Source organism: Natator depressus, chromosome 2 (assembly GCF_965152275.1).
Source record: "Natator depressus isolate rNatDep1 chromosome 2, rNatDep2.hap1, whole genome shotgun sequence".
Lineage (NCBI taxonomy): Eukaryota > Metazoa > Chordata > Testudines > Cheloniidae > Natator > Natator depressus.
The window spans coordinates 233,371,990-233,385,355 of NC_134235.1; the positions used below are offsets into that span (position 1 = coordinate 233,371,990).

Below are 13,366 nucleotides of genomic sequence, written 5' to 3' on the forward strand. Positions count from 1 at the left end.
GGTGATGTTGCCAGATAGCAAAAATTTTCACAACAGGTGCCTCTTGATCATTCTCAACCATGATCACTCTTCAGTCATATTCTCAACTGTGGATATGGCCACACTATCCTGGATACAAAATTATTTCTCCATGTGGACTAGTGCAAGGCTATTACTTGTCATGCTAGATGTTGCACTGCTTCTGAAATCAACTCAAGTTTAACTCAAAGTAGGGTCATCGGCCTTCTTTTCTATTACATTAATACTATCTTCTTCTAACAAGAGAAATTGGAAGGGGGGTTGGAGGAGAGAAAGATTTAAAAATTTCTATCTTCTAACCAAAATAACAACATGAACAACATTTCAATCCAGTAGTTTAATTTTTTTCCCCCCAGGATTTTTCTCCGTACCACTAAATGCATCTTTACCCATGCCTCTACTATCCTCATTCCTGAATCTAGTTGCTGTGAGTCACATGATATAAACTGAATAATGTTCTCTGCCTCATTAATATATATGTTACAAGGTTTAGAAAAGCCCTAACATTACCTTTCTTTAAACATGCTTTCTGCATTCTAGTTGCTATGATGACATAATGTAGATCTTCAGTATGGTGTTTTACATCATGTTTAGAACTTCCTTAGTTACTATAACTACAATATATTGTTTAAACAACTTCTGTAAAACAATTTGGTTACATTCTCGCTATCAAGGAGGCAGGATTTTCTCTCCTCTGAAGCATGCATTATGACTAGGGGAAACATTCACATAATTTCGAAAATTGAAGGCTGACTCTTCTTTGTTTTCTGGTGGATTCCCACTAGGAATCTAGGTAACACTTTTCCAGTAGTTATTCACAAACGCTACTTTCATATAGCCAGGGCATTTCACTGATCCATCATCAATAAGTGATCACTAACCTCAGTGTTGATTTACTGCCTAGAAGACCCTCCAGTGGTGTTGATGTGTTATAGTCTTGAATAAATACTGCTTGTGATTTTGTACTTGGTGTGTTTTAATAGTTTAGTATGACTGATCTCTCCATATATTTTATGTCCTTTACCAGATCTTGCACAGAACAATGCATAGCTTGTCTGTTCCCTAGACCCAGTCACTCACAGTCTCTCCAGTCAATAGCATTATGAGACAACAACATTATAGCATTATGAGAAAACATAAAGGTAGCAGAGGTGGCCTTGGTAATCTCCAAAGGCTGACAGCATACAGTCAGCTGCAGACTCCCTCATGCTGAAAGATATAGTGGTTTTCACCCTAACTGTGGTAAAATTTCCGATATAGGAGATGTCCCATTATAGCCCATGGATTAATACAGGCTTTTAATATTGAAACCCAGAAAGCAAATTGCAAATTGTATTTTATATGGTGAACCTTTCGTTCAGACAATGGGTTTTAATCCATCAGACTTAAAACAAAAATAGTCTTTATCCCAATGTTTTAAACATTTTGCTTGATAGGATAAAGTTTGCATACGTAAAAGAAAATTATTGAAGAGCGTTCTGAATGTGGGTTGCTACATTTTCATTCGGAATTCTGAACTTTATTATCTATTTAAACCTTTTTTGTGAGAAGATTATTACTTTTTTGGCAGAAACCAAGAGCAGACTGTACATAGAACTCAGGGTGGGGGAGGAGGAAGGAATTTCTTGGGTTCCATCTACATTCTTGTCCTATTTATGTCAATTTTGATTTTTCTCTCTTGTGTTATGCTGGTGGCAGTTACATAGTAAAATAATGGCAGTTAGATTTTTGGACACCTTATTTACAAGAACAGCAGAACCACAGTATAACTAAAAGATAAACTTTTAATGCAGAAAACTATCAATTTTCCTTTGGAATAGTGTGTAAAGTATTTCACACCATGCCTGGAAACATGGAAAGGATCTGATATTGTCTGCTGGATTTAATTCAGAAATCTGCCTTCTGAATTTCTATAACTAAAGTGTTTGTTTTAGCCTTCCTTTTTCATGTTTCAGTGATGTGTTTTGCTAAAAACAAATTTAAAAGGTTACACACACAAATTAACCTGATGTTTAAAATCTCATTAAAACTATATTCACATAAAATGATATATACCACAATGGTGATATATTTGAAGCATCTAGAGAGAGTTATTCCTTAAACCAAACACAAAAGATCAAATTAACCAGCACCATCTTCTCTTTCAACCCTTGTGCTATAATGCAAAATCCTGTTTCTTACAGAAATTTACATTAAGAAACTCCCCCTACTGCCTTCTCTTTTTAAATCTAGAGTCCTATAATCTTATGCTTGCCTACCCCTGTGCAACCCTGATGAAGTCAATGGGTTCTGATGTAAATGAGAGCAGAAATTAGGGTTCAAAGCCTTGTTTAACATGGTCAGTTCACTTTTTATAGTATGTATTCAGTAGGACTCTACATGTCTGCACAGCATACAACATTGTGCAAATTGTTTTCTAACAGCCAAGCATACCAAGAAATAAAATAAATGCCATGCTAATATGCATGTGCATATAGCTTAGCCTCCTTCCTTGCTTGTGAGAAAATGTGTATGTTAATTACTAAGAGAGGATTTTAATGTCCTATGGCTGTGAATAAATTACAGAAACTGAGAGTGGAAACCCTATTGGCATAATTCAGCATTTGACCCTCTAATAAAATTCCCTATAAAGGAAAGAGACTGCATTTTTATAGCTTGCCTGTGACACTGCATTTCTTTTGCAGGTTTTATGACAGACCTCTGTTAGCATGGTCTTCGGGGCCCAAGACTGATAAAGATCTGGCCTACTGGAGAAGAAGAGGACAAGACTTTAGCGTCTTGCTGGATTACACCGACAAAGGAGACTCTGAAATGAAAGGATTGGCACCACCCCATGGAGTGTACAGACATGCTAAAGAAAGTCAGCTGGAGGTAGGAGCAGGAACAGAGTGTGTGACGAGAAGTGGCTTGCAGGAGACCTGGAAAGTGCCCGGTGATTACAAATGGCAAAGTTTAAGAACAGAAAGCTGGAAACAACCTACAAAATTTGGAAGACAAATGTCTGATGGTGATAGAGAGAAACTGCTTCAAGATCTATACTCATTGAGCCTGGGAGACAATGTACTTAGCTCCCATAACAAAGGGAAATCACAATCATTGCCAAGAGTTCTTTCACCAGAGACCCTGAAGTGTGTGGAAATACCCTCCCTGGTGAATAATCATCACTTCCTAAGTGGAACTAAAGCACCCTCTGGTCCCCAAAACAGACTGCCTTTGGAATTCACAAAACCCAGGGAAACTGGAAGCCAACTTCTTCCTCTGGCCAAGCCCAAGTACGGCAGACCCCTTAAACCTCCATCCTATGAACTGCACCGACAGATGAGGGCACCGGTAGAAACCAGTGGCTTTCAGGACCACCAGCAAACAGATGAGCCTGTTTCATATTTAGCTAAAGGTAATGAGCTGAAGCAAGACACTTACATTCCAGACTCTGGTTTAGAGCCCCCTGTCTATATACCACCTCCATCTTACAAGTCCCCACCTCAGCCAAGTGTGAATCAGCATTCCCTCAATGAAGTGCCTAACTATGACTTGTGCTTTGACAACAGTCAGCGGCATCCAGTAGAGAGGACCCTCAGCAGCCATCTACCCTTCACTAGCACATTGGAAACTAGGGGTGAACACTGCAAAGATGACCACCTTCCTCATGGAAAACAAAGCCATTCCAGGCACACTGATGACTACCTGCATTCCATTCAGTATATTCCTTTTGATGATCCTCGAATACGGCATATTAAAGTAGCACATCCAGAGAGCCTCCAGGACAACACTAAACACACTGAAAATACATGTAGGACCAATCCTACTGCTTTGCAGGAGAGAACTATCGAACTACAATACAATAGTGCCTTTTTGGATCCATCAAACTTACTAAATACTGTAAAGGGTGAGAGAATTCCCGACAGCACCACAAATAACAGGTGGTTGGCAGCATCCAACAGAGATCAGGAAAACTGGGCCTTGCCTGACCAAAGAGACAGTGGTGACACAGATAATCACCTCCCTGAAAATGAAAGTAATCAGGAGTACCCAAAGGGCAACCTTTCTGTAAGAAACCCACATATGGATAGCACCTGTGAGACTGTTACTAGAGTAAAAAAGTTTGAACCTGGAACTGGGATGCAGAGCAAAAAGAGTTCAAAGAAAAAAATGAATGAAACTATATTTTGTTTGGTGTCCATCCCAGTTAAATCTGAATCAAATCTGCCAGATACTGATAGGAACAATAACTTAACACAGAGCCATGATAAGAAGAATGAATTTGATAACAATGGAGCTTTGCAGGAACAAAGTCTTTTAAGTATGTCTTCCACCGACTTGGAGTTACAAGCTCTCACAGGAAGCATGACCAATAAAACCGAGTTACAAAAACAAGAGCTGTGGAAACCAGAGGAGTTCAAACAAATGAATGACCTCAGATTTACTCAGCCTACAAAACACAGGGAACTCAAATACTCTGGCTCTTGGCCAGGTGATCAGTACAAAGACCAGCAAACACAGACCTGTTTCACTGAAGACTCGAAAAGGTCACAATTTTTCCATGGTATAAAACCTGGTGAACCAAATAATAAATTGATGGCTGCAAAATTCTTAGCCTGTACAGTGTCTTTGGTTGGGTCAGAACAGGCAGGTTTATCCCCCGATGACAGAAAATGTAGGCAGAATACATACAATATGAAAGGTCAGATGAACCTCAATCCATCCAGCAATAGTGCTTTTTCAAGGACTGCCACCTCAGTAATTCAGGTACATTCACCAAAGGCATACCAGAGCCAGCCTTATGGGTCCTGCACAACCATGCCTACCCAGGAAAGGGAAACTGGCACAATTCCCCAGGGTGATGTGGTCAAGGGCAAAGCAAGTGCTCCCTGCAAGAGTAAAGAACTATTTGGTCAGTTTCTCTTGAAACCTGTTGGTCGCCGTCCCTGGGATGCAATAAGTGAGTTAGAAAGTTTTAACAAGGAGCTCCAAGAACAGGAAGAAAGCACTAGTAGTGAAGATAGCGTGGAGAGTGAGGGAACAAAGCAGGGCTGTGTTCCTACAAAGATAGGGACCTCCAGAACTGATGAATCAACCCAGGAACTCAGACCTTGTAAGCAGCTAAAAACTGTGGTACCAGATGGTCCTGTATTTAAACAAGGAAGAGTTAAAAGTAAGTCTGAAAGTTGGAGTACGGAGCTTAAGTCTGATGATCCACATATCTGTGTTGGATCACAAAGCTCCTTGAATGCGAAAGAGAGCAGTAGTTTAATCAAGCCAGCAGATGGAAGTGTGATAACAGAAACAAGAAACCAGGAAGTCAAGAACAGAACAAACAAACAGGGAGCTAGTTCAGGCCCAGTCAATAGAGTTTTGTCCAGTAGTCCAAATAATGCAAATCAGAGTAATCCATTCAATCATGTGGACTTAAAGGAGACAAAAGAGGATAGAAATTACATAGCTAATATGTTGGATTTTGTAAAACGGAACAAAAGCGCAACTCCCAGGAGTGATAAACCTTTAGAGAGAGGATCTATAGTAAGATTGTCTTTAACTAGTAGAAATCAAGGTCATTCTGAGCCAGATTTGAGGTCGGTGGGACTGGATATTGATCCTGAACCTGGTGCTAACAACTCTGATTTTTCTTCTAATGCAAATGCAATGGAGATCCCCCAAAATGAGTCACTGCAGGCAAGAGCTGCAAGGATTCTGGGTATAGAAGTAGCAGTGGAGTCTCTAATTCCTGGGAACAGAACTGGCCTCCACCAATACACCAGTCCTGCAAATAGTGTCCAGGATCCTGAATTACCAGTAGGGGGAATAGTACGTGACAAAGTAGAAACAAAAGACCGCTCTTATGAGGGCAGACGAAAGTGTGGCTGGACAGAAAGTTCTCTCTTTGTTGGAGAGAGAGACTTCTCGTTTTGGACTGGTGAACACCAGAGCACTGACCAAGAAGCCAGATCTAAAACTCTGGTAACTGAGCAAGGTTTTGAACAGCATGCGGGCCTCAACAGGCAAGATGAGGATCCAGACCTGCCTTGCAAGTCTGTTACACATCAACTTGCTGAAAGAAACGTGATCATTCCGAGCTCGGAAAAGAGAGTTAGAAGCACCTCAAAGGTGATTGAGACGTTACAAGGCAAACTTGCCTCTCCCCCTAGCCGAACAGTCATGGATCGTTTGATGCGAATGAAAGAAGTTGACTCGGTTTCCCGTATGCGGCGTCTGAGTATCAAGAGTGCAGATTCAGGGGAGGAAGTAGATGAGGAGAAACCTCCAAGGGTACAAGAGGAGAGAGGAAGCTATGCCCCACTCAGCAGTAATGAACTCTCTCGCAAAATGGTGCACACAGGTGCGGTTTCCAAGCGCATTATCTCTCTCGATGAAAATGGACACGTAACTACGATAGGCAAGAAGAAGGCTGACCGAGATTTTTGTTTAGGTAAGGCCCAGTTTTACCATTATCTGGGATTCAGTTGGGCACTGTTTTAACAGGGAACGTACATCAACTCCCTCTGTGGTATCCTTAGAAGAAGTAACATTCCTGTTTACCTACTGCCACACACTACAGCTGCTAGTAATAGTAATTTAAATAGTAATTTAATAGGCTATAAACAGATTAGTTGTCAATAAAGAGTTGTAGTTTTCTTGTAGTGAGCATTATCCTCTACGTTATTGCAGCCACTTGGGTTCCGATTACTGAAGTTCATTCATAAAGTTGTAGGACTTTCCCGTTACCTAATGCTTTCAGAAGACTGCATGTGTCAAAAATAAAGTGAAATTTCACAATACCTGCCCTGGTTTTGCGCTCCAACATAGCACACATTATGATCCCACCCTTTCCATGATTGTCCAGGTTTTTATTCTCCAGTCAGGAACACACCACATCAGGACTGAGAAGAAATAAAAAATACTTATAAACCTGATATATTCTAATTTGAAGCCATGGAGAAAGGGTTAAATGTTCAGGGTAGAAATTGTCTAGATAATATTCATGAGACATTATACAAAATGCTTCATATATCTGATATCCCCCAGGAGAACATTAGGCCAAACCTTTCAGCATATGCTTTGGAGGCCTCTGCTCCTTGGGTCAAGGATAGTCTTGTCTGCTACTTAGTTAACCCCAAGTTAACTTACAAATTGATCAACTCTCCAGAACAGCTCACATCTGGTCTTTTGAACATAGTGATGTGCTAATTAAATGAATGGGCATCCTTGAGAAGTGTAGCCATAGATCTATATAAAGTCAGACATGCCACCTGTTCAGAGACTTTAAAGTGTTTGGAAAGAGTAAATGCATGGTACTTGGTAGGCAGGTTGATAACCCAGTACTTAATGTGTCTTTTGTTTTCCCCACTTCCTCTCTAATAGCTGAAAACCCACAAACACTTCTTCTTTAACCCAGTCAGTATAAATCTATGTAAAATTCTCCAGTGTAGGGAGATGGAGATTAACTTAACCATACTTTAGAGGGATTTTATTTGTCCCCATCCCAGCCCCTGGGATGAATTGCATGAATTCTAAATAAGCATCAGAATCCCCCCCAGCTCCTACTGTTCAGGCCTTAGTCTGTTTCATTTTCTGCCCCCTCCATCTCAGATTCTCCTTCTGTGTTGAACTATACTGTAACTCCAAACTCACTGTGTAGGCAAATTCAACTTCCCTGAATTAACGAGGCCTACTGTGCCTCAAAGAGGTTTCCTGTATCTTCCTCCTTTTGAGACATTCTGCTGGGCATGAGAGCAGCAGCCGAGCCTCCCTAGGAGCTCTTCCAGTGTACACTGCTGCAGGGATGTATCAGATCAGACTTTATGATTTATTTATTTGTATTACTATAATGCCTCAGAGCCTCCGTGGTTTCCCAGGACCCCATTGTCCTAGGCACTGTCCAATCACAGAACAAAAAAACCCAGTCCCCTCCAAAGAGCTTACAGTCTAAGTGCCCTGGTTTATGCCAGAGTAAATCAGAGCTGAATTGACCCCTACTGCTGAATTGTACAGTTTGTTCCCATTTAGATACAGTCGCCCTTGGTGGGGACAATGCCACTTCAACAGAGCACAGAGAAGAGTTTTGCTCCTTTGCACCTGTAACAGCATTTCCCACAACTGGATAGAATTTGATCTTCATTTCCCCTTAATCAATATAATAGAGGGCATAGTGCTCATGTACAGGGGTTGGGAAGGAATCTCCTCCACTAGCATCCTCCCATCCTCAAAACATTAACTTGTTCACACCCAAATATGGATACAAGTGACATAGAAAAATCTCAAGTCCTGGCCTCTGAGGTGTAGTCTGGAGTATAAAACTAAGTTTTGTAGAGAGGCTTCATGCTTTGCCTTCTCTACTATCCCACACCACCAAAGTCCCATGGTGGCTTACAGTAGAACCTCAGAGTTACGAACGCCTCGGGAACAGAGGTTGTTCGTAACACTGAACAAAATGTTTTGGTTGTTCGTTCAAAAGTTTACAACTGAACATTGACTTAATACAGCTTTGAAACTTTACTATGCAGAAGAAAAATGCTGCTTTTAACCATCTTAATTTAAACGAAACAAGCGCAGAAACGGTTTCCTTACCTTGTCAAATCTTTTTTCAAACTTTTCCTTTTTTTTTAGTAGCTTACATTCAACACAGTACTTTTTTTTATTATTATTATTATTATTTATTTTGTCCCTGCTGCTGCCTGAATGTGTATTTCTGGTTCCAAATGAGATGTGTGTCTGGCTGGTGTTCGTAACTCTGAGGTTTTACTATATGTCTAGTGAGAGGTTAGACTGGAATGGGGAGGTGGTGTGAGGACTCAGTAAGTATCCAGCAGAATTTTAGAGAAAAGAGCCAAAGTGCCATGCAGCTTGGACTGGAAAAGACTGATGTCTATCCTAGTTGCAGGCTAGGTCAATCACAGATGCTAGAGGAGTCAACAAACAGAGATTCTCATCCAAAGCCTTGTTTTGCTATTTTTATACAATAACTTGTCAAATGCACCAGTTATTTTTAAATGAGGGAGTTGGAGTTAAAATGAAACACTGTACAAGAGACAATCCCTTATTATGCAAACTACCGTTGCAACAGACTACCCTAATGTATTTCCAAACACACGAGTACATTTCTGCCCCACCATTAGTAAAAGATCACTTCTTAAGCTGCTGATTTTTGTTTTTTGAGTGCATACTTAAGACAGGTTTCACTGTATTTTGAATAAATGAGAATAAATCAATGCCGTTGTCTTCAAAGGACATTGTAAAAGTATTTCACACAATTCAAAAAAACAATTCCTCCCAACTGTTTATAATAATTACCTTGGAACTTTGACATTGAAATCTTTTACCTTTCCAAGCTTTTATTCTATTGTCCAGTGTGCACCCATATCCATGCCTTTCCATCCCTCTGAGCTCCCACCCTCAGACACGCTGGTTTTAGGGCCAATTGTAATTACTGGGCTGCAAGCATTTGGGTTAGTTCCCAGTTTCATTGATGTCGGTGAGAGTTTTACCAGTGACTGAAGTGGGACAAGGATTTCCTCCTTAGTATGTTGATCTTTCTAATTAGTTGTCTTATACAGTAAGCTAATGAGCTATTTAACTGACGGGATGGGGGAGGGACTTTTTAGATTTTTGTTGTCAGATGTGAGGAAGAAAAGTCAAAGAGTTAAAGCCCAGGGCTGGGAATCAGGAGACTTGGGCTTACTTCCCTGTCCTGCTGTGGAAATGCCGCTGTGGCCATAGGCAAGTCGCTTAACCTCTGTGAAGTGCTGGTGCTAATTAGTCACCCAGCTAGCAAGGGTGATCTGGCTTTATTTACTAATGGTGGTGAGTGCTTTGCGATCCAGCTGGTGGAAGGGGCTATTGAAGTGCAATGTACTCCTAAGTAGTAAGCAGGAGGGCAATAGTACGAACTAGCTTAGATTACATGAGCCTGTCTCATGAAATAAAACATTCAATCAGCTCATTTCATCCATGGTGTAACCTCACCCACTTCAGTGAATTTGGTTGAGTGTGCTCAGAGCTTGTTGGGCACATCAGCCTCTGTCATGCATGAACAGGCTCCTAAGAGCGGAGAAAGCAAGACAGTGCTAGTCTGCACCCAAATTTGATGAACATTTGGACATTTACAAATCTACAACTCAAGGGCCACAGTCTGTTCAACTCCTGCATAGGTTTACAATGGGAAGGGTGGAAGAAGCTCTGGACAGGGACTGGCCAGGATTCCATTGGGAAGTGAAGTGCCTGTTCCCTGCTAATGCCCCCCATGGTTGTTAGCTGTCCGGGCAGAGTAAAACAGTTCCCTGGCCATGTTTCCCATGCATGCACTGCACTGGCTGGGTGCTGAGCAGGGGAGCATGCTGCACCATCCCAGGGGAGCAGATCTACTACTCTAGCATCTGCTCCCCCAGCCTGCCCACCAGCTGTATGACAAAACCAGAATTCTGCCTGGAGGGTCCAGCCACAACCCAGTTCTTTTGCTGCCCCTTCATGCACCAGACAGAATCTTGCCCTAATCCATTTGGCTTCAGTTCAGATAACTTTTCAGAGAATAAATAGTGTTCAGGCTGGGGGAGCTTCCATCGTCCTATGCCCTGATTTTCACAGGCCTGCGCACTTGCAGCTCTCTTGGGAGTTGATGGAAGTAGCAAGTGTTCAGCACCTCTGGCCTTTAGGGAGAACCATGATTCAAAATCATGAATTCCTTTCTAGTTTTGTCTTCATCTCGTCCTACGAAGCGTAGTTCCTACATACCAAAAGGCTGGATGTATATAAAAAAAAAAAATGGCCAAAAAAAAATTACATGGGGAAAAGTGCCCATACCTCACGGGTTCTTCCCACACATTGATCCATAGGGCTTAGATGCATGCATCAATGTCTTTTAGACTACAGCAGTTCCAACAGTAGTCTTCTCTTGACTTTGATCCATGTGTTGTCTGTTAATAAAAACATTTGGACACTGTCAGAAGAAGGTGAATGACACATTTTCTAAAATATATCCGTTGCTGACAAGGTTTCCTTTATTGATTGCCCTGCAAATACTGCAGGGAGGGAGGGAGAGCGCGGCAAGAGAGGAGACAAAATGATACGACACCAATCTGTCAGTGCAACAAATGTTTATTCCTATAATCTTTACACGGGGCCAGATCCAGAAGTTCTTACTTGGGAAAACTTTCCATTGATTTAGGCCTTGATACTGCAAGCACTTGTGCATATGTATAAATCTGCATGGTCATTCCTGTACACACACGAGTAAAGTTACTCACATGCACCAGTGTTTGTGGGATCAGGCACTGTAGTGGGGGGTTACATGACTACAAACTATGGGTGTGATTTTCAAGGACCTACGTGACTTGAACGCACACATCCCATGGACTTTCAGTGCAGTCCCACCCCAGTGCTGCAGGCTGATATGCATGGGAGGATGCAGATATTTGCTTGCATGTAAGCTCTTGCATGATCAGAACCTGAGTAAGAACTTCAGTTTGAAACCCATTGAAAATATAATAGACCAGCTTTTGTGTACTTTTAGCTAGAAAAATGGGTATAATTGGGTGATGATGCTATTTGTTTACTTGTTGCATTCACCAAAGCCTGGGGTTGATTTTCTTTGATAATAATCATCACATCTTGTGTCTAGCATTCTGTCCACACAAAATAACTCTGAAAACTATGGCCTGGAGCTTTGCACGCTGGAGGAAGACGGCCTGGCCACAGTGGTGTAACACAGCCTCTCTTTGTGATACCAATGTTTAAAGCAAAGGCATTATTCCGCAGAGTAGGAGACACTGAGTTCTGAAAAATGAAGACAGAACTGTATCCCCACCTTGTAAAATGGTCATATGGGTCCGGGTTGAGACACATGGCTGGGAGGTGTACGCTGCCCCTTCTTTGCTCTGCAGTGTTAAGGTACATCTGTGCTGTAGCTCAGAGTGAGCCTCCCAGCTGGGGTAGACAAACTCGCACTAGCAGGCTAAAAATAACGGTGTGGCCGTTATGGCACTGGAGGAGCCTTGGGCCCAGCTCAGCTCAAGCTCACCCTATCCCCTGGGTGTAATGTTCATACAGCCATATGTAGCCCTGCTAGCGTAGTCTGTCCACCTGGGCTGGCAGGTTCGCTCCCAGCTGCAGTACAGACACACCCCTAGGGGCCAAGCCCCATCCCAACTCAGTTCAACGGCAAAATAGCAAAACTCCTTTTCTGTTGGTGGGTCCGATCCTGGACTCATCTACACAAGTTTTACACTGGTATAGTTCCACCGACTTCAGTGGAGTTACTCCCAAATCACACTCCTGTAAGTGAGATCGGAATCCGAGCTAATGGGACAAGAATCAGGCCCTAGTCAAGAACTTGCATCTCCAGGGCTCTCAGTCCAGCACCAGCACTGAATTCTCCCACACAGTGTAAAAAAAGAATAATTGCAAGTTCATTATTCAATTTTTAAATGGACTTTTTGTAAAAGAAGAATGTGTTTGCCAGGGCTTTTCTGTACTTTTAAATTAAGAAAATAGTGTCTTATTTCTCTTGCCAGCTACATGTACTAAATTTGAGTAGATTTCAGAACCCATCACTCAGGGTTTTCCTGTCTTGCATTTTTCAGATATGTACGATCCCTCCAGGGTTGAAAGGGTGTGAGCTGAACACCGATGAGAATCTAGAGACGTCTGCTCTCCTAAGAATGTTTTGCTGATTTTGCTCTGTTTTAACACTTGGAAATTGCCTCCATTTGTGGTGTTTATGATATTCTGATAAAGCCTTTAACACTGCCAGTAGGAAATTAGTTATTCACACATATCTGCTTTGCGGAGATCACAGAAAACTCTGACTCTTACTTGGATACCATCTGTTTTTTGTAGCATTAAGACTTAATGCCTACACTTGACAAAGAGTTTTCATCTAAACGATGTTTAACAGTCTTCAGCTGGGATAGTAAACTCAATGAGGCTAGGCTTTGGAGCTTATTCTTCTGTGTACATTTAAACACAGGAGATTAGTAAAATGATTTTAAAGGAATGTGAATTTATAAGCTAAACTTCTGAATCTCTAAAGCCAAAACTTTGCTTAAGTTGAGGAATCTTTGGCCATAAGACATGAGTCATGAGTGCTGCTGCACTGAGGGGGAGGGGGGGGGTGCGGGGAGGGGGATGCTTTGGAATGAATGCAAGATAAAGCAAATGAAGATTGATTGATTGTGAAATCAGTTTGGACTTCTACAGTTTGAATTAATTTTGATTAAATACTTATTTGCCACATGTAGAGAAAATAAAAGCAAACTCCCCAAAGCTCCTAAAAGAGCAAGACTTTTGTAGTACAGTGTACAGAACATGTAATTACAGTAGCTGGCAACTAAATGTATTGAACCAATGCAAACAATACCAC

The 13,366-nt window shown here is 41.6% G+C and overlaps 1 protein-coding gene across 6 annotated transcripts in view; it reads left to right on the forward strand.

The window, feature by feature from the left end:
* The window catches only part of JCAD (junctional cadherin 5 associated), an 82,418-nt gene extending 69,316 nt beyond the window's left edge, over positions 1 to 13,102 (forward strand). For all 6 annotated transcript variants that reach the window (XM_074946154.1, XM_074946158.1, XM_074946157.1 and 3 more), the window contains 2 exons: positions 2,703 to 6,442; positions 12,588 to 13,102. In XM_074946154.1, the coding sequence (XP_074802255.1) occupies positions 2,703 to 6,442; positions 12,588 to 12,622 (3,775 nt within the window). In that variant the 3' untranslated portion in view covers positions 12,623 to 13,102. The remainder of the gene's footprint in view (positions 1 to 2,702; positions 6,443 to 12,587) is intronic.
* Positions 13,103 to 13,366: the final 264 nt, after the last annotated feature.